Source organism: Rhipicephalus sanguineus, chromosome 2 (genome assembly GCF_013339695.2).
Source record: "Rhipicephalus sanguineus isolate Rsan-2018 chromosome 2, BIME_Rsan_1.4, whole genome shotgun sequence".
Classification (NCBI taxonomy): domain Eukaryota; kingdom Metazoa; phylum Arthropoda; class Arachnida; order Ixodida; family Ixodidae; genus Rhipicephalus; species Rhipicephalus sanguineus.
In genome coordinates, this window is record NC_051177.1 from 9574085 (window position 1) to 9601155 (window position 27071).

Sequence of the window (27071 nt, forward strand, 5' to 3'; positions counted from 1 at the left end):
ACTGAATGTTTTCTAAAATCGTTGGCATTTCTAGTGTTTACCAGAAATAAAAAAAATATTAAACAACAATGATGTTTGACCCTAGAATTGTGCTCCAAAACTAACTTGCATTGCTCCAAAACACACATTTTGGTGCTCCAAAGCTGCTCCAAAACAGCATTATGCCTGCTCCTTGAGCTGCTCCAAAACACTCAAGCCCGCTTCCACCCCTGTATAAAAGGCAGGTGACATGCAGAAAAGCGTAATTTGCAGATGCCTACTTTTCTGACGTGGGTTTCCCAGCATAGTCATGTTCTTAAAGTGGTCACAAAGCACCCCTTGGGCTTGTTGGAAAAACACACGCTGTGGAAAGCTGACTCAGCTATGAACTGCTCAGCCAAATATTGCAGTCGTGCACGCCTCGTAATGGCTACAAGCGGAGCACGAAGTTGCTGTTTTCTCAGGCGCCCTCTTTTCAAACAGAGGCTGGTTCTCACTCTCGCCGGTGGGCGGGGGGCGCCTGTCAGTTGACGTCACATATCTGTTTTTCCACGTCGCAAGAGACATAGCATCCTTATTCGCCAATAGCCGACATAAATCAAGAGCGGTGTTTGGATAGATGCGCTTGTTCCCGGTGACACTCTGTATAATAGTTGTTGTAGTTAAATAAACAGGCTGAAATGTGGCAAAACTTTATTGCGAGTTTTCAAAACGATGACTCACTTCCGGTAGAGGCCGACTGTTGTCTGCTGAACTCAGCACGCCCGCGCACGTTTGAGCGTAACCTAAATTTGGCCACAATGCCTTTTTGGTATCGCAGTCTCTTGTGCCTCACTTGTTTCGATTAGTTTTGAATGTCATAACTGGTTTCAAATATTACAAAACTTGTGTATGGCATTGAATTCTATCCCCATGGATCTCATGCTGACTTGATCAATGCATGCACAGATCGAGTTGCAAGCAGGTTCTTAATTAACAGGCCGGAGAGCGGCCCTCTCATGAACCCTGAGGGTTGGATTATAGTTGAGGGTTTTAACACTATTATTCTTTTGACAGTGAATGCATACGTTCATTTAGCCTTTGGATAATACACTTCACGTCAAACATATCCCGAAGATGGATTCAGCAGTAAGGTCGAAATAATACAACCTGAATTCCATTGTCAACACACTGAGAGTACTTTTGCTTCAAGTCGTCTTCAAAGAACAACCACTGGCCTGTGTTTAAGCTTACATAAGGCCACTACATAATTTGTCGGGCGTCGTGCAGGCCGAAGTGAACACTTTCAACTCAGAATTCTTTGGTTCGTCGTGTCAAGCTAATATAAAAATGACAAATGTGTGCCCTCTTGAGTGCTTCTCCATATATTGACGATGCTTCGCTCGCCCAAAATTCGTGGATACCAGCGTGTGACAAAAGTATCTTCAGTTGGCTGAATGTATGTGCATTCCATTGGCGTTAGCTGTGGGGCAATTTTAGTGGGAGAACAGCGCTTTGCGATAGGTGGCGAGACACTAGAAGTTGTAAAGGAGTACGTCTACTTAGGAGAGGTAGTAACTGCGGAGCCGAACCATGAGAGTGAAATAACTAGAAGAATAAGGATGGGGATGGGGCTCATTCGGCAAGCATTATCAAATCATGAATGGTAGTCTACCCCTATCCCTCAAGAGGAAGGTATATAACAGCTGCATCTTACCGGTACTTGCCTACGAAGCAGAAACCTGGAGACTTACAAAGAGGGTTCAACTTAAATTGAGGACGACGCAGCAAGCGAACAAACGGGGGTTAAGGATATCATAGTTGAAATCAAGAAGAAGAAATGGATATGGGCCGGGCACGTAGCACGTCGGCAGGATAACCGGTGGTCATTAAGGGTAACTGACTGGATTCCAAGAGATGGCAAACGCGTGAGGGGGAGACAGAAAATTAGGTGGGTAGATGAGATTAAGAAGTTTGTAGGTATAACGTGGCAGCAGAAAGCACAGGACCGGGTTGATTGGCGGAACATGGGAGAGGCCTTTGCCCTGCAGTGGGCATACACAGGCTGATGATGAATTTTAGTCATTTCCTTCACGAGCTGCACACGCCTAGTGGCAGCAGTGTGTTCTGAGCTGTTCTAAGACCGCCTGTGTTTGCATTGTAGGGTTCTGGGCAGCCGCTGCGCAGAACCCCTCAGAGACGAGGACGAGACACTGCGCAAAACGTCTGAGAGACACTGAGCTAGCTCAGTGTCTCTCAGCAAACAGAAAACAAATTTGGCCTCAATGCACATTTCATCACACGACAGCGTGATAGTGTATACTCCTTGAAAGCACTCTGCTTCATTTATACTTTATCACAAGGAAGGAACTTATGTCGTACAAACATCTTTTTTCAAGGCGCACTGGTGTATCGATTGGCTGGCTGTGCAAAACATGTGCTATATTCACATGACTTTCTAAACATTCATCACAAATCGTCACTATGTGAATGTCTTTTCTTTTTTTTTTTCGATTTTTCATTGCACTTTTTACTGGACGCAATGGGCAGAACGACACCTATGGCTGCCCGAGCAACAATAAGGACGCGCGAAAAGAGGAAACATAAGTATTACTTACCATTGTGTTCCTGATGGTACTGCGAACGCAGCGTGCCCATCATCTGCTTGGTAATATACAAAGTGGCAGGCTTTCTTGAGTCGCCGGGTCATCGTCGCACCATATCGCACCCGCAGTGAGGCATATTGCATTTCGTCAAACCACGCATTTCACGTCCAGCGGCGAGGGCAGGCACAAAACGCCCACACACGGCCGACACAGCTGGGCAGTTCAGAAGCAGCGTTCACAAGGCCAAGGTAATCCTACGACGGCTTTGCTTGGGCATTCCGCACGCTGCTGGGGCCAGCCTAAAATGACTCTCATCTCGCGTTTCTTTCTTTTGTGCTTTTTTTCCCCCTTCATGCTCACATGCGTCGCGACGCTTCTCCCACCTTGCTTGTATTCCGACGCGTCTGATTGTCTGATTTCCTCGCTCTTGCCGGTGAGCAGGCGGGCTGCAGCCATCCGAAGGTCGAAGGGCATTTTTTCTCGTTTCCTCCCGTTCACAGCGGCCGCTTAAAAAGAATTGCATTTTTTAGGGGTTTTTTTTTTCTCTTTTGCGACGTGTTTTCTCCGCACGGGATTTTATTCCGTGCGTTGAGGCAGGCCGCCTTGGCCAGTTTGTTATCTAAAAGCGTATACTGAGTGTGCATGCCATGTCAGTCAGCCACATCGAGGTCTTGCCACCATTTCCTTTTATCTTAATGCTGGTCGATTCCACGAAAGATCAAAAAAAGGTGTATACTTGATGTTTCCGATTTTCCTGATAATTTTGTATGTTGTGCACATGTGACTGCACAGCACGAAATCGCAGTTTGTTTTGAAATAAAAATTTTTTTCGACACAGGAAAATTCGACAAGTGTCGCCGGTTGACGACGACCATTTTACGAAAAGTGAGTTTTTGTAAATTTGCAACCATGCTGGCAGCTACTGAAGCTATATATTACAAATATCTTTGTTTTTAGCGGAAGTAGAAGTAAAGAGGAAATAGCTGTTATCATTTCATGGAATTCTGAGCAAATTATGTATTTTTAAAAATTCACGAAAAACACTGCGTTTTTGAAAATCAGTCAAATTTGGGACGCTATGGCTACTTCTGTGAACATCTTCGCTTGTTCATATTTGCAGTATGAATAGGCCTTTATGTGAATAATGAACCTCTGCATTTGTATTTCTCTAGTAGTTTTCAAACTAATGAATTTTCACGCTCGAAATACCAAAAAGACAAAAGTGCTCCTCGATTCAAAAATTTATAATAAAAAAATCCCAATCAAAAAATCCCAATCTCAATTTTGTTGCCCCGCCACGGTGGTCTAGTGGTTATGGCGCTCGACTGCTGACCCGAAGGTCGCGGGATCGAATCCCGGCCGCGGCGGCTGCATTTTCTATGGAGGCGAAAATGTCTGAGGCCTGTGTACTTAGATTTAGGTGCACGTTAAAGAACCCCAGCTGGTCGAAATTTCCGGAGCCCTCCACTACGGCGTCTCTCATAATCATATGGTGGTTTTGGGACGTTAAACCCCATATATTATTATTAATCTCAATTTTGTTCAAATTCCCCCAAAATGTTCTCAAAGGACTGCAGAATGATATTATGAAAAAGCATGTTGCATCATTTTTATTAGAGCAAAAGCAGAAAATGTCAAACGTTGTGTTTTCAGAGCATGGTGGCTACTGCGTAAAGGACATCTCCATACCTGCCAAGTCTCCCGGATTACCCAGGAGACTCCCGGATTTTGAACGTTTCTCCCGGTTGTACGGGTCATAGGAAAATCTCCCGGAAATCCAGTTTTGCCCCGCGCGTCCAGTGCATTGCGCGCCCTGTGCGTCACGGTGACGCGAGGTGGGACGTTTCGCGTACAGATGCGCTACACGGAATTCAAAAATTGGTCCTAAATGTGTTATAGGTTATATCAGCTGTTAATATTTCATAGATGACGCGTTTGTGTACACACAAATCTATCCCTCAAGTTATCTCGCCTTCAAAATTTTGTGTCACTGCTGCTTTAGGTGGAGAGCCCAGCAATTAAAAGGGTAGCCGTCAGGGGCGTAGCCAGAAATTTTTTTCGGGGGGGGGGGGGGGGGTTCAACCATGCTTTATGTATGTTCGTGCGTGCATTTTTATGTGTACGTGTGTATGTACGCAAGCAAAACTGAAAAATTTCGGGGGAGGGGGGGGTTCACCCCCCCTGGGCTATGACCCTGGTAGCCGTTACCGATGTCTGTCGAGATAGCGTGTTCACCAGCGCTTGCGACCGTTCCCGTCTCAACGGCGCCCCTTATGGTCCCATTGCCTGACGAAATAACTGGTAAGCAAGCGACGACAGGCCTCGCACGTGGAGCGATGTTATCGCATGTGCCCTTCGCGCGACGGTGACGGCCCGGTCGTTTCATCTCTGCTTCAACCGCGTTCGTCCCTAGCGCTAGCGCGCATTTACTCATACGTGAAACAGACGATGCGTTAGCGATGTTATCGGTTTGGAATCTGTACAGATCAGCGGCGACCGCAAAATCCCGCTGACAGTGTCCATATAATGGCTATCGCAGTACCCCCACCCCTCCACCCCCCGTTGAGTAGATCTCCCGGATTTCGTTTCTCCAAACTTGGCAGGTATGCATCTCTAGTAACAAGAAAATACAGTAACACATCTTTTTTCTTCTCTGAGCTTCACTAAACAACAGTAATGATCTATTGTCGGAAAGTGGGAACTGTTTTTTAAAGAAAAAGATTGTTCCAATTAAATGCATTTGCGTGGTTTGCAACTTCACGCCAGTGTTAGACATCCCTCAGTCCACAGTAGGCACTTTCAGTTGTAGCCTCCTTTTCTTTCATCTATTTCAGTTGAGTATAATTCATATCTTGCATGCTAAAGAACACATTCCCTCCATGCGTCTCTAATGATGTTGTGCTGTGCCAGAATTCAGAGATTGGTATAAAAGGCAAGGTCTCTTCAGGAATGGAAATCAATTTCTGGAGAGCGGTCGCCAAGAGGTTTTGTTTTTGTTGGCCCAAATGTGTACATTGTCAAAACTTATGTGATCAATGCAGAGTTTAAAAAGAATCAATTACGTGAGGATTGATGGCAGCAATTCTGACCACGGACAAAACACATTTTGTTTGCATTGCATCTGCTTTGTTTTGCATGTCCTTGTATCTCTTGAAGCAGTGCCGGCAGATCTGGTCTCCCTCGAATTGAGCGCGCATCCTGCTTCATGACCCTCCGCAGAAGAGAGACTTGATCCGATATCTTCTACACAACGAAAATTCCCTTGCAGCGGAATTTTCTTTTTGTGCACCATGAGGTAGTCCGTACAAAAAAACTCGGTCATGGCTATAACGCCTACCCATAGCCACCGTCAGAGCGTAGGGCAGTGATCGCACCAAAGTGAAGCACAATTTGGATGCCTAACTTCTCTCTCAGGTGGTGTTTGGTTGACTGGCACAGCCGTGCTCGTTGCTGTCGTCTGCTCAGGCAGGCATCTATCGCGCCGCCCTTTGCACCTGTCCGCGTAACGCATGCTACTCCGTTTACACGAAGGAAGGCGTGTAGCGCGGGCCACTCAATCCGCCACACGATCCGCACGGTGCGGATCCAGAGACCGGGCGGGCAGAGACGAATGGTGAAAAATGTATCGTGTAACCAACGCAATCGACACCCCAGCATTTTCTCGTGCAGAGCGACAAAGCCTGGCAAACCATGTGTGGCTGTTGTGCGTAGGTTGCACTGCGGTACTCGCCGTTCACCACTGTCGCCATTTGCGATTTCTCACATTCTTACAATGCATGATCGACTCAGCTACACAAATTTCGCGTTTAACTTCGTTGCTTTTATATAAGCGCATTTACTCAAAAAAAATTATCCAGAGGAATGAAAATGTCTGTGCTGCCCGTCGACGAGGAATATAAGTGGTGTCGCAAATGCATTTAATTGGAACGATCTTTTTCTTTACAAAACAGTTCCCACTTTCCGACAATAGATCATTACTGTTATTTAGCGAAGCTCAGAGAAGAAAAAAGACGTGTTACTGTATTTTCTTGTTACTAGAGATGTCCTTTACGCAGTAGCCACCACGCTGTGGAAACACAATGTTTGACATTTTCTGCTTTTGTTCTAATAAAAATGATACATGTTTTTTCATAATATCATTCTGCAGTCCTTTGAGAACATTTTGGGGGACTTTGAACAAAATTGAGATTGGGATTTTTTTATTATAATTTTTTTAATCAAGGAGCACTTTTGTCTTTTTCGTGTTTCGAACGTGAAAATTTATTACTTTGAAAATTATTAGAGAAATACAAATGCAGAGGTTCATTATTCACATAAAGGCCTATTCATACTGCAAATATGAACAAGCTAAGATGGTCACAGAAGTAGCCATAGCGTCCCAAATTCGACTGATTTTCAAAAACGCAACGTTTTTCGTCAATTTTTAAAAATACATAATTTGCTCAGAATTCCATTAAATGATATGAGCTATTTCCTCTTTACTTCTACTTCCGCTAAAAGGAAAGATATTTGTAATATAGAGCTTCAGTAGCTGCCAGCATGCTTGAGAATTTACGAAAACGCACTCCTCATAAAATGGTCGTCGTCAGCCGGTGACACTTGTCGAATTTTCCTGTGTTGAAAAAGTTTTTTATTTGAAAACGAACTGTGATTTCGTGCTTTGCAGTCATATGTGCACAACATACAAAATGATCAGGAAAATCGGAAACCTCAAGTGTAAACCTTTTTTTGATCTTTCGTGGACCTGCTGTGTGTTTACCTTAACTCGCCCAGCAATCCGTACTTTTCCTTTTAGTTTAATTTTGATTTGATGGGAAAACGAAATAAGCAAAGTTATTCTGTGGTCGAAGTGCTCCGTGAACCCAAGGCCAACGGTCCAAGGTGTGCCTTCTGCAGCATTCCGTACGACAATGTATATCAGTTGATGAGGCGAAGAAATTATTGATTAGCCACGTTCATGAATTTATAAGCATTCTGAGAAATTTGTGCTTTCCTATGACAACACACTTCTTCCCCCCGCACAGCTGCATGCATGCCCGTCAGCACTGAAGGCATTGTAGAGAGCTTCGGAAACAAATAAAAAGAAAAAGGGACAGAGGAGGTGAAATAGGAGTTTTTGGTCTCGTTCGTGATGAATGACGTTAGATCGTGAATTTACCTCCTTTCTCCCACCTTTTTTCCACATAATGTCTTAACGAAGTAATATTGAGGACGCAGAACCTTATTACGCCCGCCTCATTACACCCTAAGGGAGTATGGTCCAGATGCAGGTAGTATTGAGGAGGATTGCAGCCCTTAAAATGCCCAATTAGGCTAGTTTGCGTTTGCAGTGTACCATACACAGCCTCTGTTTCCCACGGTCAGTGACAGCTGCCGGTTCCCGGGTTGTAGACCTTAGTGGTGTGTCACTATAAGGGTCGAAACCCATTTCCCGTGTCGTATGTTCAATCCGCGCTCGGAGCACGGGATCCATTGGCGTGCTGTTACGCCTGCTGCTGACATACGCACACAATCTAAAACAAGTCTCCCACAGAGGACGTAAGCATGCGCGCCTCCGAGCCAGTAGGCGTATGCGACTAAGGGACACACAGCTTATTAGACGACAGTATCAATGCAAATAGATTGCATCAGCACCTAGACCCCAGACGTGATACACTGCGCAGCGAGAAGCAGCCGACCGGAACTATGAGTTGCCAGCAGCAGCCATGAACACCACCAAGTTACGCGTAAAGGAAACCACACAACATTGAAGCGAGGTGACGTAGTGCACTGGGCGGGGCACCTCGAACGGCGCTGCCCTCTCCTCCGGAATGAAGAGAGTTGAGAGGGAATGCGTCAGGTAAATGTAGCGATCGCTATATCTCCGGTCCTACTTTAGCTTTTCAAAAAATTCTTTCGGCTATGTATTCCTGGGAAGGGTCCGACTCATTCCAAGGTGTTTTTCACGCCAAGCGCAAGGGGTAGTTCGTGACCCCTTGAAACAATCATAAGTGGAAAGCTATCACTGCTTTACTGTGACTTCCTTCACAACGGTGCCTGTTTCAAGCACTCTTGGTTTCAATGTATAATTTCAAAAGGGTGGCTCAGCGTGCTTGTTGGTACGTACACATAGTTTTTCAAACTGCGCAGAAACAGGACACTGAGAATAGACCGCACTGCACAGGTGCTGACGACGGGCCTGTTTATTGGCCTTTTAATAAATTTTTCTTGGTAATATTGTGTCTACCATACTTGCTCACATGAGCATTCATGTAATGACTGTACCCCTGAATTTTTTCGCTAATAATTTAATTTTTTTTTTCATGGGCTATTATTGCATCACGAACTTACTGTGGTGTTGTACTTTCATGGCAATGGCACTAAGACGTCACATATGTTTGTACCTTTTGCGAGATTGCCACTGAAAAGTGGTGCGGTGGCACCTCTTTAATTGTGCTGTTTTGTCATGAGTCAGTATGTGCAAGTCTGCTGTTAGTATGCGCTCAAGCACGGTGCAATCCCACGTTGTTTTCCTAATGGCGATGTTCTCAAAACAGCATAGCATCGTCTGTGCTCTCACCCACGCCTTGCCGCATGTAGTGCATGAAACGGAATTTCTCTGCTGTCACTTAAATCGACCCATTTCTAAAATTCTTGTGCACATGCGCCAAACCAGGGCGGCGCATATCCCTCTTGTTATGGTTTAACAGAACTCAGCTTTGTTCGAAACAGTGCAGCGGGCACGACTATTCTCAACAGAGGCCCGCAGAAATACTAATAGTTGCACGTGTGATTTTTTCTGTGTATGTTGGCTTGTGGTGTCGCTTTTATATGCAAAAACTATTAATATGGAAAAGGAAGCTAGAGTTTCTTCGGCAAAAATGCACATGAAAGAGAAGGCTCTGTGGATATTTGTGCGTGATGGCCGTTTGTTGTGTCCAGTGGCTGCCAGGTCAAGAACGCTGAGAAGCAGCCCAGTGATGTGTTGTCATGTATCGCTGCACCTAAAATCACTGCAGATTACACCCACATGACGATGTTGTAGCTGCCCCAGAAAATGCTAACGAGCCTCTCTGATCTTAAAACCGAGACTGTTTTACAACCCAGCAAACCAACACCATATAAGATGCAAGCGAGCCAAGTACAATGCAACCTCCTCACTTGATCAACTTGCCTTTCCAAGAAAGCAACAACACTGCATGAAGTGAGCCAGCTTAGACAAATTTTTATGTCAAACATGTGCTTATTCTCAGCGACGGAACAGCGTACACACCAGCGAAATGGCTCTCCCGTGAATGCCTCACCTTAATAAATGTATGATGATGATGATGATGATGATATTGTTGCCCTGCCCTTTGTAACGGGCGATCAAACGGGAAATCCGGATCTGGCACAATAAGTCTCTAACTATTGGTTTGGTGTATTTGCTGCCGGACCTGTTCTATCCTGCAGATAGTTCGCACACCACCAGTGTTCTAATCGACGCTTCGTTGCCTCCACCGTTTCCCACTGTGGTTGCTCTTGTGACTCCCGGAAACCCAGCGCCATTGCCAGCAATTTCTGCCGTTGTTCCGGTGGCGTAGTGGCCGCAGATGAAGTGGCGGAGACCTGTGGTTTCAATGCTGGGCAGCGTAGCACGATGTGCTCGATGCTTTCCTCCTCCAGGGTGCACAGGGGGCATGTCGTGTCGAGGTTGGGTGTGTACGTCGCCCGCAGCAGTCAGGTTCGCAACATGCCGCACCTGGCTTCACATAGCAGACCGCTTCCCTTTGAGTTTTCGTACAGCGGTTCTTTCTCGATCGCTTGTTTTGCTTTACTGTAGAAACTCAAAGCGGGCTTTCCTGCTGCCATCGTCCGCCAGCTGGCACTTTCGGCCTCCTGGACGGCTTCCCGCACCTTGGTCCTCCTGTCCCGCTGAGGTTTCTCCGTAAGTCGGCATGGTGCGACCTCGTACCGCTCCGCCAGGCGTTTTGTGCGCAGCACCCACTTTGTGTTGATGCACTTTAGGTGGATGTACTTAAACACCTCACGCGCCCAACGTCCGTCTGGTAGCTGGCTCAGCCGGCGCTCATAGGCGAGTTTGGACACTGCTTCTCGAGCCTCAAAGGAAGACCAGCCCACCTCGCCCTGCACCGCCTCATTTGGTACGCCCCTGTGGACGCCCAGTGCTGCTCTACCTGCCTCCCTCTGACGTACTTCGAGGGACTGACGTGTCCCGGATGACAAGCAGAGCACACTGTTTGCAAAAGTCAAGGCCGGGACCGCTACTGACTTCCAGAGCTCTCTGGTGACTTCAAATTTGTTGAAAGCCCAAAGTGCCCTGGAGTTCAGAAAAGCACGCTTCCTCATTGCTCTGGGTTTAAGTTCACTCTCGTAGTGGTGTGTATAGTGAGGTGCAGCTGACAGTGTCACTCCCAAGTATCTGTAGGTGCTTGTCCACTCTATAGGGTTTCCCTGGAGCATGAGTCTGCTTTCAGTGTATTGCATGGGGTCCTCTTGGCTCGCCATAACCATGCATGCCGATTTTGCGGGGTTGAAGTGCAGACCGATGGCCTGTGCCTCCTCTGAACATATGTCTAGCAGACGCTGCAGGTCCTCTGTGCTGTCTGCCAGTAGCACAATGTCGTCGGCATAGAATAAGGCTGGCAGGCGACGTGGGCAAATCACTCCCTGATCCCAGTAGGTAAGGTTGAAGCCTGTGTCGCTCTCTGTCAGTTTCCTCTCCATGTTAACTACCAGGAGCATGAATAGCACACACAAAGTACAGTATAGTGCTCACAAAGTACAGTGTGGCCAGGATTCCGCGCCGTTTTTTAGATGCAAAGTATCTTAAGGCGAAGCTCAATCCGGTGGTGGTGGTGGTGGTGTGCGGCATGACCACCCTTACTGCGCATGCGCATACCCTTCCCCTCTCCACTTTCCCTCTCCCGTACCCCTCTCCCCTCCCCCTTTCCACTCTTCCTCTGAAACGCGGGCTAGACATGCCGAAATTCTCTCCTGCGCAACGCCGCGATGAGCTCGAGCGCATGCGCGTCCCCTGCCCTTCTCTCTCCTCTCCTACGCTGCCCCCCTCTCGCCCGCCTGTCGACCGCGTTCCCCGCTTGCCCTGTGAGAATTAACGGCCAGGCTAGCTGGAAGATACGCGCGCGTAGCGTTCCTCTTCGCGTTCCACGACGCGAGGTCAGTAGCATGCCAAACGAACGCCAACGGAACCCGATCGTGCAAGTGCTCCGGCTTCGCATCGCCTCATGGTCCCCTTTAGCGGGAGATGGTGTAATTTTTTATTGTTATGATAGACGGAGAAGTTAGAGTGCAGCTTGCACTAAGTAGCGCAAGGATGGGTCACAGCAGAGCTGGTCCTGGCTTGGCTAGGCTTCTCACCTCTTTCTTTGCCACCCCTTGCAAAGAATTTCTCTCCACATCTTTATTTTTCTCTCTCTTTGCACTTGTTCTCTCGCCCATCGGAGTTCTTGCATCCCACGCTGAAGAAATGGGTGTTCTCGGATAGAAGCAGAAGAAGAGAGCGCGTGGCGGTTCCTGATGGTGACAGTGCTCTATCTGCGACACACGGTCAACCTCGAGCATACTTTAGTATGGCCGCAGTTACTCCTTACTGCTTGGTGCAAGAATAGATTAAACACATGACACACAGCTTTCGTTATACGTCCAGATAATATTATGCTTAAAAAGGTAAGTGTAGCACATGCAATACGGGAGCGTGTTGCTGCTTACTCATTTATGCCATTATACATTAAGGAGAAAGTATTTGTTGCATCTTAGCTCTTGATGCACTGGCAATACACAGCCCACAGCTTTCTTAGGGCGAGCACGGCTCAGCATGACCGTGCTCTGCAGAGCCTGTAACGCTTTGATGGACGGCTTGCAAGCCGTTCAGAGAAGCCCTATGTCTGGATCAGCTGTTGAAAGATTTGAGCAGCCACGTAGCCTTTGTCATGTAGCACCCACCCTCAGTTGCACCTGACGAACTGTCACTGTTTGAGTACAAGTACTGCCAAGCGCCGTCATTCATTATGGAGCTTTTCGAGAATTCTCATACTGCCATCCCATGTGTGCAAACAGGAGAGACACATCGCTTTTGCGATCATTACTAATGCACTGATTAAACCAAAGCAACAAACAAAGCAGACATGAAGCATGGACTGCATGGCATGAGGTTCTTGCTTTTCCCTGTAGGTGGCACATCAGTCAATTCCCAACGATTTATGAGATTGTACACATTGCATTTGACTTTTTCGATTTGGTGTGATCACTGGCTCGTCTGAGCCTTTTGATAAGCGCCTGCTTTCTATCACCGCGTTTGATCAGGTAAAGGTTGTGTTAGGCTCTCCGCGCACGGCTCTGGTTTTGAATTTTTTAGTTTGTCACTGTTTACCGTCATGAAGCTAAGCCAAATTTAAGAATGGTAGAACAGCTAAGTTTACGTACCCTAAAATCCCAAGCAAACGCCCCCTTTCGGGAGACTTGAAATATGTGTTAACCCCTTAACACATTTCGAATGAGGCCGCAACATCGACACGGTTGGGCACAAATTTCCGTGAGCGATAAAGAGCCCTACTAGCCAAGTGGCCGGAATTGTATGTATATATATTGCAAAGATTAACGTCATTCTGTCTTTGAGCAACGATACCAGCTGCAGCACTGGGATTTAGCTATTGGCGCACTTATATAATGCTGTTTTTGAGATTGCTACACCACATTTTCTTGATTAAGTCGGGCCCGTGCAGTGCTCTAATGCACCCCCTTCCCCACGCTGCGCGAAGAACGAAACTGAAACTACGGTATTAACTGCTTATGACGCTCGTCATGGCTCTTCAGCAATGTTTCCAGAGGCTTTTGACGAGTGGTGTTTTCCTATTTAGAACATAGACGGCAGCACGGGTTCCGCACTTTTATTGAATGAGAGTCTGCACACTAAACGACGAAATGTGCGCTGTGCTTTGAACGCTACCACAAAGATGGTAGCCTCATCTAGTTTGTATGGAACTATTGAGGAGTAATACATTTTGTCCACGGGAAGTCAAATGAAACCCATACTTTCTGGAGTTGCAGAAATTTCTTTCAGAATACCCATCAAATGCCCCAAGTATGGGGTACGTATTACCAGGCCCGCAGCCGGGGGGGGGGGGGGGGGGGGGGTATAGCGCCCCCTCCTCCCAAAATTCTGATAGAGGGGGGTGTTTTGCTGAAAATAAATAACGAAAATATGTGTTTTTCAAGGCCTTGAGCAAGTGCCCCCCCCAAAATTCATGGCTGCGGGCCCGGGTATTACATGACAGTGCAAAATTATTAAATATGATGGATAAAGCATTTTTATAAGGTGTAAAACGTTTTTGCGAGTTTTTTTTTCTGTTTTGAACGTGTTACTGAAGCATTTCACATCATCAAAAAAAATTTGGCCATTTTGGAACAATTTTTTGTAATTTAATCGGCACTTAATGACCGAGCAAGCGCACCCCCTTCCCTCCCGCCATTTTTTTTTTTTTTTTTTTTTCATATCTGTCCGATTATCTTTCACCGTAGGGTGGAGGTGCTTGCTCGGGATTTTACGGTAGTAGTTCTGCGGGTGAGCACTCTGCCGGAAGTGTCGGAGAACAAAGTGCCATGGCAACAGCCTGTCGGAGGTCTGCATATGTCGCAAATTTTGTCAGACTGGCTTTTATCGTTGTTCCTTTTTTTCCCCATTTTCAGCCATTTTATGTGAGGAGGGTAGGGATGGAATATACTTGGCAAAACTTTGAGCTTTTGAACAATACCAAGATGGCGGCACATAGATGAGAGACACCTCTGTGTTCTTGCTCTATTTTGAGCTCCTTTCTCACTGGCTGCGCTGTCTGAATAACTTTGCTGGCACTCTGCGTTTTCAGCTTAATAATTGTTTTGACACAGTGAAGATCAAAGGCAGCATAGATAAAAGCAAATATGCCGGAACTGAAAATGCCAGGCGAATAGTTTCTTTTTGCAATTTTCGCAATCCCTGCACGAGCCCTGTGCATTCCATGGAACAATTTTCGCAAAGCAAATAGAACACATATGTGAATGCTGTATGTGATACAACACCAACTCGCCCAACAGGAACTTTTATTAAAGTGAACTCATGTTAAGGGGAGACCCTGCTTCTGAAACATGTTTCTTGTTTTTGAGCGTATCATTATGAAACTTTCACAGCTTATGTATTTTTATGTGCCGATTTCAAACATGCAATTATTGTTCTAATACAATATGTAGTTTTGAAACTATTAAATAGTTTTTGTATTGTTAGGAGCAGGCTTTATTTCTAAACTGTGAGAGTTATCAAGCAAATCAGCCTATCACAATAACCTGGAATCAATGCTGTATGCAATAAGACAAGAATGGATGTTCTAGGATCATTTGAACAAAAGTTATGGTATGTTGAACATTCCCAGCTTGATCCCAGTATGACCGAGCTCGACATCGCTGACTTGCCAAGTGTTCAACGTACTATAACTTTTGTTCAATTGGGCCCACAACATCCATTCTTGTTTTATTGCAAACAGTATTCATTCCAGCTTATTGTGATATGCTGATTTGCTTTATAACTCTTACAATTTATAAATAAATCTTGCTCCCAACAATATACATGAAATATTTGATATTTTGAAAACAGCATAGTGTACTAGAAAAATAATTGCATATTTGAAATCGGGACATTAAAATACATAAGCTGCGAGAGTTTCATAAAAATGTACTCAAAAACAAAGAAATATGTCTCCGAAGCAGGGTCCCCCCTTAATACAAAGCTAGGCCTTCTTCAGCCTGATGTTCACTTAGTTATGGTCACGGTATCCATCATAAGAATTCTGACCTGGAACTTGTTTGAATTTCGTAATTATTCTCCTGAAAATCACCCTTGTAGTGAATGCGCCCCAAATATGTGTCAGTTTCCAGAGAGAGAAAAGTGTGACTATTATGTAAGTAAGTACGGTAACTGGGGTGTATTTACGTGGATTTTGCATTACATTACACAAACAAAGGTAGTGCTGATGATATATACAACGCGCTTCTTGCTCCACACTCGTTATCAGTGATGTGATTGGCTTAAGCCATTTTGGATCAGGTTTTTGGAGCTGCCAAAGCCACGTTTTGGAGCAGCTAAAGGCTCATTGCCAAGTGGAAAAAATTGACTCTGTGAAAGGCAAAATGGTTAAATGAAGAGGAACTAAGCAGCATTTCATGCATGTAAATAGTCGGGTAGTCTGACCAGCACTACACAAGCAGGCACGCTTTTCTTAACCCCTTAACCGTTTTGGTCGAGTGTGACTCGTCCGCTTGGGATAATATCTCCCCTCGTTTCCAAGCTAGTTCATGTGTTGCTTTACAGGTGGCAGCACTTGGTTGGTAGTTTCTTTTATTTTGATTGCCATTTTGCATTTTTTCACGACTTGTGTTTAGAAAATGGTGGTCAGTGAATGCGACACATGCGCTGCTTGTGCATCATCGTGAAAGTGAAGCCTTTTCTCATCGTTCAGCTCTTCAGGCGCTAATTATTCAGACACCCAAGTTTTCTTTGATGCTGGAAGCGGTAGTGGTGTTTCTCAACAATGCCTTTATTTTGCGAATTGTGAAAGACACTAATAGGCCATGAAACAATAAACTTAATATGCTAATTTGACTTAATATACAATTTTTTTTTGTCAACCAGAACATGCTTTTTAGAAGCAAAATATTCCATGTCAAATTAAAAGAAAAACTTTTCAGATGGGAAAAACTCTCAAAAAACAAAACGTTTAAGGGGTTAAGCTGCGCGTGGTTACAGCCTCTGTGATGTAAGGACCTATGTCGCTCGCAATTGTAGGATGCATGGTAAGGCGTTTCGACCTCGAGAGATTAGTTCTGTTTTGAAAAAATATGAAAACACCGTGTCTTGGCACAGCTTTGGCGCAGAATAGCAAAAATGTAGCAGGATTGGTCTTTTGGAGCAGTATGGCACAAGAGATGTAGCATCACTGAATTATGGACTAGTTGTTTAACAGTAGTTGGTGCCTGAATCTTGGTAGCCGTGGTGCGTTTTCAGCGTCCAAAGCTGAATCCGGCATTTGCAGTGCTCGAAAGCATACATTACATATAGAGCTAGCATGCTGCTGTTTGGAGTCGAGCACCATCTGTTGCAGGTGGGTGAAAAGTTAGGTTGCTCCCCGATGAAAGTTCTCCATACTACTGCATCTATGGCTGCCACAGCAGCTACAGAAACACAGTTGAAAAGCACCTCTCTTAGAATTCCCATGGAAATGAAATACACTGTTGGATCACAGTTGTGCAGTGCACATGGTAAACAATCCATAGATATCTGAACTTTTATGTGTTTCCTTTTGCACTCATGCGTGAAGAAATCTTGTCTCTTTGGTTCCTACTATAGGCCACACAGTCGCCTATGGTAGGGACCAAAGAGAAAGGAATTCTTCACGTGTGAGTGTGCCGCTCTGCAAAGCAAGGGTGGCGTGCTCTGTAGCAGACGACGCGAAGCACTTCCCACGAGTCCCTATGCGCCTGTGCCGTTTCACAATGCGCAGCTGTGCCGGAAGCACTGATGTTTTACCGAGTGCCGCCACACTGAGTCATGTTCACTCTAAGAGTGGATGGCCCTGTACTCTTACTGTGAAAAACATTGTTAAGTGCTTTGCAGTTTTGTCAACTTCAAATTATAACCAATTCCAGTGATCTTTGTTGATGTTTATTTATTTGCAGGTCACACATGTTTTTCGTGACTACCCATCGGGGGTGCGTTTTGTTCGGTTCCGGCACTCTGGTTGTGACACGCAATTTTGGGCAGGCAATTATGGATCCAAGATGGCGGGAGGTGTCGTTCGCATTCGTGGACACAAGCAGGAACCTGTAGCAGCTGAAACCATTTCCGCATAGCCTTTCTTTGTCTTGAGCAAGAATGTGCTAATGTATGTTGATTTGCTGTTTAGAATGCTTCACCATAGGCTGTTATGTTATACAAGCGGTGAACTTGGGCTCAAGTGCTCCTTATTTATAAAATCATTTGCTTAGTTGGATGTTTCTAAACCTTTTGAATGTATTCTCTGTACCATTATGCTTTTTTCAAAACAGCTGAGCTTAAAAATTTTGACTTGCAAGCATGGACATGAGAAACAGACAGCATGAATGGCAACTGTCGAATGAAAGGTAATGCTGTGGCAGAAAAGAGCATTGACACAAAACTTATTTGCTCAGAAAACAGTAATGCCACTTGCCAGTCTGGGACACTTGATGGCCTGCTCGAAAGATAGACATACGCATTAAACACATCTTTTAGACATATCTACAGATTGCAGTGCACCATTATGCACCATTTTCAGCTGCCCTCACTTTCGGACACCACTTGTGCAACCAGTTGAGTTGGCTGACATCATGGGCACTTTTTCTAACTTGTGAATCATAATGAACACTTTATAATTTGTTGTATTTAAAATAAAACAGTAACATAAGTAGAATACACATTCCCAGTAAACCTGGGAACATGTGGTGTACGGCGAGCTTTGTTTGGCTGTGTTACGTGCTCCATGTTGACATGAACCAGTGTTGATATCTTGGTTTCTTTTCCCTAACACTATGAACTGCCCCTACTGAATTGTGGTCTGCAAATCTATTGATTGATGACATGTCAAGCTGTGGCGGCAGTGCATTAGTTATCCAATAGACACTAGGATTCTCACAATTGCAACCATTGCTTCTTGCCAATTTACGCTTACCAGTGATTGTTGTCAGAGGCATCAGCGCACCCAGGATTTCTCTCAGGGGGGGGTTGAAATTCTGAGAAGACTACAGGAATGTAACGACAAATGAAATATGTGATACCAAATAATAATAATAATAATAATAATAATAATAATAATAATAATATAATAATAATATCAAATGTGATGATGACGATGATGATGATCTTTCAGCGTTTTGCAGCAAGATATTGAAAATACTTGAGAGGGCCAAGAAACCACTCAGTGAAGCAGTGCACGTAGAAAATAAACGGCAAATTGAATAAACCAAGGCGTAATATAGTTCCAACAAATGTGTCTGGCAAATACTTGTTTTTGCCAGACACATTTGGACGATACTTCATGTAGTGATAAGGGTGTTGACGTGCGGGCCGGCTGGTGATCGCGCAATGCTTTTATAAAACAAATGATTACTATGGTAGCGCAAACAAATCGGACGCAAGAAAGGCACACGAGGACACCCGGCGCCGTGTGCCTTTCTTGTGTTCCATTTATTGTGTCTTGTGTCCGATAGAAACAGTAATCAGGAAATGTCATACAAACAAGCCCCATTGGCAAGCTTAGCAGCTGAAAAATTCTGCAACTGAAAATTTTGTGCATAATGCGAGCAGAACATCCTATATTATACTTCTTTCGAGCCTTGCCAAACTACAAATCTGAAAGTGTATCGTAAATATTGATTGTAAACTTTCTGGCATTGATTATAAACAGTATGCACAGGTCAGTGCAGCACACGTACAGTACAATTCTCAGCTCACGGATAAACTGCATTGTAGCCACGCTTACCGATTTGCCATGTCATTCGGGTGCACAGGTTCGGCGACTGAAGTATACCCTCTGATAAGTCACTGATCGATTGACGCATCTGAAGGCGCTATGTGCTGAGTCATCGGTTCCTTTTTGGTCGTAATCGGGCATTCCGGTGTTGTTGTTGCTTCTCTTAAATTGCAACACGGAATCTTTGTCGGGAAGTAGGTGAGGATCGTGTTCGACTAGCGCATCAGCGAGATTTCTGTGGTGTGGTAGCTCACTGTCGACGCAGACTCGCACAGCAGACACAGAAGCAAGTTCTAGCAAAGCGAACTTTTCCGTCCGATGTACAACATACAAAAAAGAAGTGGTAAAAAGGGAGAGAGCGAGAGTTGCCTACTGAAAAAAAAAAAGAAAGAAAACGTGGCACCCCAATATACCTTTCGCATTCTCCAAAGCCCCTTTTTCTTGTCCCACGGCCTTCAAAACATTTACTCATTCTGCCATGTCGTTTTACTCCTCCCGTCTTCGCAACGTATGGATTTCGCGTAGCATTCATGCTTGCTTGGGGTCCCTGCGTGTGTGCAGTACTGCGGCATGGCTGGCGACGCACACACTGTTGCTCCAAGGCTTGCTCAGAAATGCAGGAACGACAGTGTATGTGCTTAAACTAATATCGTCATGTGCTCGAGCTGTACGCTGTACGGATCCGGGGTTTGCGGTCGCTTTGACGAATGAGCCGCGTACTACGAGGTCGCCTTTCTTCTCGCCGCTCCAATGCACCTCGTCCGTCTGCTGTCAACAAAGTTGACAGCAGACGGACGGTGGTGCCATCAAATTTCGAGGCTATAACAAGCCTGTTGTGGGTTTCCTCTGTATGCAGGGACACTCCACACGAAGGGTCGGACACAGCAAACGTTTAGAATATATTTTAATTCACTTCCAAAGTGTACCTAAATGCTCATTCTCCTGATGGAGACCCATCGCTAGCACGCCAACGCTGACGTAGCTCTGTAGGAAGGGCAACGAAAGTTGTAGTGACGTCACACCAGATCTGCTGTAGTGACATGAGTGACCTCCGGACTTTCGCCACCTCCGCAACGTACGTACCAGCTGTAGTGAACTAGAATATATTTTAGTTCACTATAGTACCGGCAAAACATCGGTTGCTAAATCACTCGCCATGTTTCGATCGCTTCCTGGCTAAGTGCGTCACAGCCTTGTGTGGTCACGTGGCCAAGCCTCCTACACTTCTACGTCACTGCCCAACCTCGGCGCCCAGAAACCGAAACCGAAAGTTGTTCACATCAAAAGGCGATATTAAATTATTTAGCGAGAATACATGAATCTTGGTGCGTGCATCATGCTTCCTGGAGCTATAGCAAACGCTTACAGCAAAGAACGCGCAAGCCACAAATTTGGTGGCACCACCCCTTTAAGAAAAAATGCACGACCACCCCGCTGGCGACACCATTTGCCTGCACAAAACGAAAGCCGCGAAGAAAACAGAAAACACTTGTTTCGAAGCGCCGCCGACGGCCTCTTATCTTTGGAACTTTGAGTGAGCATTATCCCTACGTTTCGGAACCTATACGGTTCCTTCTTGAGAGTTCGAGGGAGCGAGACAAACGAAGAAGGCTTCTTTTCTTGTTCGGCCGGTATGAAAGGGTGAGTCAGGTGGCGGCGGTGACCGGTGGGAATGAGTTGAAGAGTAAAAGGGGGTGGGAAGCTCCTTTGGCGTGTGGATGTGTCGAGGTAAACTGTTAGATGAGAGACAGGGAAAGGGAGATACTTGGAGTGCCGGACTGTGTGAAGCTGTAAGCAGACATCTTTTTTTCTTTTTTCTTAGGCTCTGCGCAGGGAAAAGCGAAGACACTACGTGTAGGTTGCCTTCAGCGTGGTTCACAATTGGGTAGCTTGGATCTGCCAGCATTCATATTTCTGGTAATTGGTTTCAGCTTCGAGGACTACAGTTTCAAGAAAATTGATTCGGCGGTCTGCGTCTTTGCAAAATTGTGGACGTCTTTCCCGTCCTTCTTACAGGTTCTCAGTTCCGCTGATGCAGCGGGCGTCGCAGCCAGTACAAGCAGTTTTGTTGAGGATGCCTCGGGTTCGCTCTTCCGGTGGCCAGTCTTTTGGAGAAGGCAGAGAACGCGCTATTGTGCTCGTAATGCTGAAAACATTTTCACGAACCGCCCGTCCCCATCGTCGGCTGCGGGCCACGCGCTCGGAAGGGGGGGGGGGATATCAGCAAGACCGTTTCTTTTTCCTTCTTTTTTCAGCACCCTATTACGCCGACGGCTTTTCGAACATGTGGTTTTGCTTAGAAGTCGCGCACGCGGCGCCGTTTGCGGTTTCGAACTGGCTTCGGCCCGGGCTTTATCCCTCCCGTTTCGGACTGCACGTGTGTATGGCGCAAATTACAGTTACAGTGCTACAGTGTACTAGCGCAAACGGACGGGCCATTCACCAAAGCGAGAGCCGTAGAAGGCTCGACAAAGAAAAGAGCGGAGTATGGAAGCAACTTGGAAAGGCTGCAGAAGGGCGGCGCGTCTAGCACTCACAAAGGGCTGCAGAAGATGGTGGGGCAAGCGGGCGGTGTACTTTTGAAGCCCACACGTGCTTAATGGGTGAAGTCATTGGCGGACATACGCGTCAAGTGTGATCGATGGCCTCAAAAGTTGGGCAGCAGTCCAGTAAGAAGGAGGAGGAAAAAAAAAAGAAAAAGAAAGTCCTGATGGATGTAGGGATTGAAATTTGTGTATCTAATACGATTCCATGTATTTCCTCTCACATGGTGACCGGAAATTTGTTTGCAGAATGTAAAGTTTGGCTTGATCGAAATTGTGGTCTTGTTGGTTGAAGTGTCTATCCCACCTCATTCTCATTTTATGTTTTGTAGAACCCATTTATGATGAAAAAAGAATGTCGGCAGGAGAGCGTGCATTATTGAGTATTTAAAGGAAAACAAAGGTGCTCCGTGAAGGACACAATTCGTGTTCATTATAATATCAAGGATTTAAGAAAAAGTAATGAGAATGCCATCGGCATCGTAACAGGAAATGTTCATCACGCTTAAGCGAGTTTCGATTCCATAGCGAGTGAGGAATTGAATGTACATGAAAACGCTTGTTATTTCTATAAAATGAGTTTTATGACGTAGAATTTGAAAAAGTTGCACATTCGAGGCAAAAGAAACATATACTTGTTGCGCAACTTCGTCGTCGCGCCATTAGTGCCATTAAACCAAGCCATGGATGTGACACCGACAATTTGATGGTATTTAGGCACTTGATATTCTAATCTCTAATTGCATTAGAAGCGTCCTAGTAATCAAATATAATTTGCGTGTGTGCAGGTGTGAACCTGTGTGAACCGGATAATAATGTTTATAAACGGTAAACAACACTGCGAACTCCTGTTCTGGACGTATACATGTATGTAGCACTGCGTACACAGCTAGGTTAGCTGCTATACGTAATACTTTTTGATGCCACATGCTCTGTGCACCGACGTCTGTGGCTAAGTCACGCGCCGCATTATCATTGTACACCGTCCCGTCTTAGACTTCTCCCGAGAATCAAATAAAAAAAATGAAAAAGAACAATACCTTGCTTCGAAGATTCCGAACTATCACCTTTGCTCTATTGCAAATCAGAGGGGGCAGGAAAAGAAGAGGGGTCAAACCGACGACCCGTGAAAGCATCTTCTCTTTCGTCCAAAACTGCTTCACAGAACCTTCAGAGTCACAGAACTTGCGGTTTTCGCTCTTTCTGTTTAGGAGTAGATGACCGAATACAACACATTAAATGAAGGAAATTCGACCTGAAACCACCTCATGAATTGAAATGATAACGTTAACAAGGCCCCCTGAACGTGTACGTTGGATTCTCGGTGACAATGACCGTGAAGCAGTTACGGGGGGGTCAGGTCGGCCTCGGGGGGGGGTTACGACCCCCAAACCCCCCCCCCCGTCGGTGCGCCACTGGTCAGAGGCATTTAGTTGGCCCACAATGTTCTTGGTTCTCTGCATACCAGAGAAGAAAATGTGAGTGGCCTGAAAAGAGCTTTACAGCACCCAGGATTTTCACGACACCTGGTGGCATAGGGCTTAACCAACTGCTTACGGCGGCTGTGGTACCAACCACTAATGACCTCCCGTCAATACAACTGAAGTTGTTGACGAAAAGCAGTGTTGAGAAGGAGGGCTCACTTGACACCAAGTGCTTCACTTAAGTTATGGTGTGAATAATTTGATAATGTTGTGGGCTTACACAAATTCAAAATACTGTTTGAGGTACCTCCTAATGCCTGGATTTATACAATGGGCTGCCTACCATACATAGAAGTTAAAATGAACTTTGCACACTATGCCTCTACAACATTCTGTGAAGTTGTTAGTGTGTTTTTGGGACACATACGGGTCTATTATTTATTGCAAGGGGTGGGTGCAGCGCCACGTAAGAAAAGGTTAGGAAAGTTAGACGACAGGAATTACTAAACTTTATTTTGCATTGATTGCAAATGTAGAGCCAATGTCCACTGCGGAAAAAACAGCCAGACAGTCGCCGGAGAACCGGTCAAAAGACGGCTAACATTCCTAACCTGCTACACCTTGCAATGAAATACCAACTAGCCTGCATTGATAGCCTTGTTCAGTCTATTATTTATCCCAACTAGCCAGCTCAGTTTCAGTCACTCTGTGGTTTGAAATTTGCACGACCACACTAAGTGCATTACGTTTGTGCTTTGCCAAAAAATTCAAATTTTCTTGTGTAATGGAGCAACAGGAGTATCTTGTTCCAAAGCACCGCCCCTGGGGCCAGAGGCCAAGTGCAGCATTTGGGATTACCAGGCATGAGAGGATGGTTCCTTGCAAATGCTTCCTTACTGCCGGCAATGTTATTGTCTACACAGCAGCAGCACGAGGCAGTGAGAAGCTATCGCAGAACGAAAGCGAAAAACCAGCAGCTAGCATAAAATGAGATGTTGGGATAAGAGACTGCTTTCATTCATACCTAAAACAAGGTGGTGGACAGCACCTGTGGCTTTCTTGACCGATGATGCTCTACATTTTGAATATCTTATTTTTCTTTACTGAAGTCAGGAAGGATAAGTCAGTTGCAGAAAGTTAACTGTGTTTATTCTTATAGTCTTTTTGTCCTTTTCTTGTTTCTTTGGTGTTTTTTTTACAGCTTAAGCATTTGTTTGTTTGTTTTTATCCCGGCACCATGGGGCCTAACAAAAGGTGTGGATACATATGTGATTGCGCGTGTATTTCAGATGACTTTGTTTTTTTTAGTTTATGGGGATTAGATCAGTCATTAGTGGAAAAGTTAATTGAGGCCGATAGTTCAGTTTTAGAACTAATTACAGCTCATAAACGTTAAAGAACAATTTACCAAGGCTTTTAAGTGCTTACAATAAATCTAGGATTGGTGTGTGTGCCCTTACCCAATCGGAATTTTCTTGCCTTAATCAGAAGGACTAACATTCTTACATTCTGGATCAGTTCAGTGTACAGTGTCTTGTAAAGATTTGTATCATGTTTTATTTTTTGTGATGATAAGAACATTGTACGACTGCTCCGTGCGCAACTCTTCATTCTGGACAACTGTTTTACTTTTGGAGGATGTCACCTAGTGTTTGTCATGTGGTTCTGTAAACTTGTGTTTTTTTTTTTCTTTTTGTATTTTTGTCTAAAGCTAATGGCAGCTCCGTGTCTGTGCTCATAGGAGGCAGGGTGTTCTTTCAAGCTGTAGTTGCTTTTCGTCCCCCAACATATTGCACTTCAATTGTACAATTTTTTTTAGGCCACACAGTTACTTTTCACGACCACATGGCCCTGGGGAGCACATGCAACCGATCATTCATATGCATATGGAATATGTCAGCTGATTTTGCAGTTGACTGAGCTCATTAGGAGGTGGTGTGTAAGAGCCCTTGTGTTGGCAGTGTGATCTTTCGAACTGTAGGGTACTGATTGCACAGATTAGTACTCTTTATTGAGGACAGTGTGCATGTTTTTCTGTTGAGGCCATGTTGTAATATGCAAAAAGTGGTGTCTGGCCATGGTGAAAAAGATGACTCACTGTGTGGGTGGGTGTTGTCATACTAGATGAGGAAGAAAATGAGCTGTTGTGCAGACATTGTGAGGCGACAATGAAGAAAACGGCCGCTGCCCAGAGCGAGCCTTTGAAGTAGATCGGAGAGCTCGCTTCAGCAACAGAACGGGACAAGGCTCGGTTCTACTGCAAAGTGGTGCTGTCATATTACTAGTCAGGCAGAAAAGCAGATGGATGCGGGCACGTATGTGTGTTGTGTACAGTGGCGGATACAGCCAACCATTTTGGGGAGGGAGGTTTGCTTGGTTTTGAGGAATTGCTGTTTCTCCAGACTCCCACCATAATAGGCTGTTAATTTGTGCTCACTGTGTTCCCACTCATTTGTCATATCAGATTCTCAACTCATGAAAGATTCAAGAATTAAAACATGACTGCCATGTTTCAGATGTAGGCAGGATTTACTGCACTAAGTCTCGCAATCACAAAAGTTAGTTCTTGATATGTTATGGAGACCACGCAGTGTTGTTATTAGAATGAGTGAGTACTCACTGTGGTACTATAGTAGCTATAGATGACATTTTAAACTGATGATTGCACTGGGTGAAGGGCACAGTTATTAGATTGAAGCTGTCTTTGCCTAACATGTGCCATAGTAGCAGCAGGAGTCTGCTGAAGCGCCATTGGCTGAGCCAACAGCTCACGTGGTCTTGCTTTTACCAATCAGCTGTGCCAAAGACGAAGCATATTGAGCTCACGTAACACCTGGTATAACTAAGCTAGCTTTGCTGTCCAACCATCTTCACGGAGTGGATGGGCCAATGATTTTTCCATTACAGACACAAAAGTGTTGCAGTTATGAAGATTGTTTTATTTTTGCACTATAAATAAAGGTTCTACAATTTCACTCAGATAATCATTTTATTTACTTCGAGGCGTGATAATGACGTGACAAGCTACTTGTCCTTGGAAGAATATCAGTTTGAAACTTGAAGACAAAAGAAAGCACGGCATGATTGCCGTTTAGAGGATTATACATTGACAAATTAACATTATTGAAATCATACCAGTCGAGCGAAGACTAGTGCACTCGACATAAGCAGGGTGACATTTTAATAAACAAAAGTTGCAAACTCATTTCAAAGTGTCAAATTTGAAGTACAGCATGTAGAGATCATTCATTCCACTCTAGTATACTTTGCAATCATGCTGATCAGCAAACTTGGGTCGTGCCCATTCAAGCATGTCACCAGGTCTTCAAACTCTGGCAAGGATTCTATTACCAGTTGCCTGACAACATTCCTCTGGCTTTCTTGCTGAAGAAACATTGTGGCGTTCTCTGGCTGTAGTAGCTTCTTCAGTACTACTTCAGCGTGCATCACGACTGTGATGACACACGGTCTGGGAAATTTCAGCGCACCTCGATTTAGGCTAGCTACTAAAGAGTGCACATCTGCATCATCAATTTCTGCTGTTTGGCACTCCACAAGCTGCTCTCGGCAGAAATCACAATTCAGCGTTTTCAGAACAGCATGAGCACAGAAGCCACCAACATAACCAAAAACAGGCACGCGTGTACTCAAGCTGTCCAGGTCTTCAGGACGCGCAGCAATGTTGAATGAATGTGCAGCAGCCGGTAAACAACGGTCCTCATCGTCGTTGAGGTCCCCGAGGCATATCACGGGAAGAGTGTTTTGGAGGCGAATTCTGCCTTCACACTCGTAAAGCTGCCGGATACTGATATGATAGTTACCACCAGCCATTTGTCGGTATTGCCCAAACCTGTTCTCCAGGCCGTCCGTTTGCACTTTTCCCAGCAACACATACTTATAGCCGAGCTCAAAGATGCAATATTTTGAGAATTCAAGCAGAGCATATACTAAATGCCTCAGAGCGTTAAGAGTTTCCTTTGTGAGAGTACCGTTGTTATGTTTGTAAAACTCCCATACGTCAAGCCA

The 27071-nt window shown here is 45.1% G+C and overlaps 1 protein-coding gene across 1 annotated transcript in view; it reads left to right on the top strand.

Moving 5' to 3' along the window:
* The window catches only part of LOC119382391 (F-box only protein 6), a gene marked incomplete at its 5' end in the record, with an annotated part of 60582 nt that extends 34562 nt beyond the window's left edge, over positions 1-26020 (top strand). The window contains 1 exon segment of the mRNA XM_037650085.2: positions 17268-26020. Coding sequence (XP_037506013.1) covers positions 17268-17441 — 174 coding nt within the window.
* Between the last annotated feature and the right edge of the window lie 1051 nt (positions 26021-27071).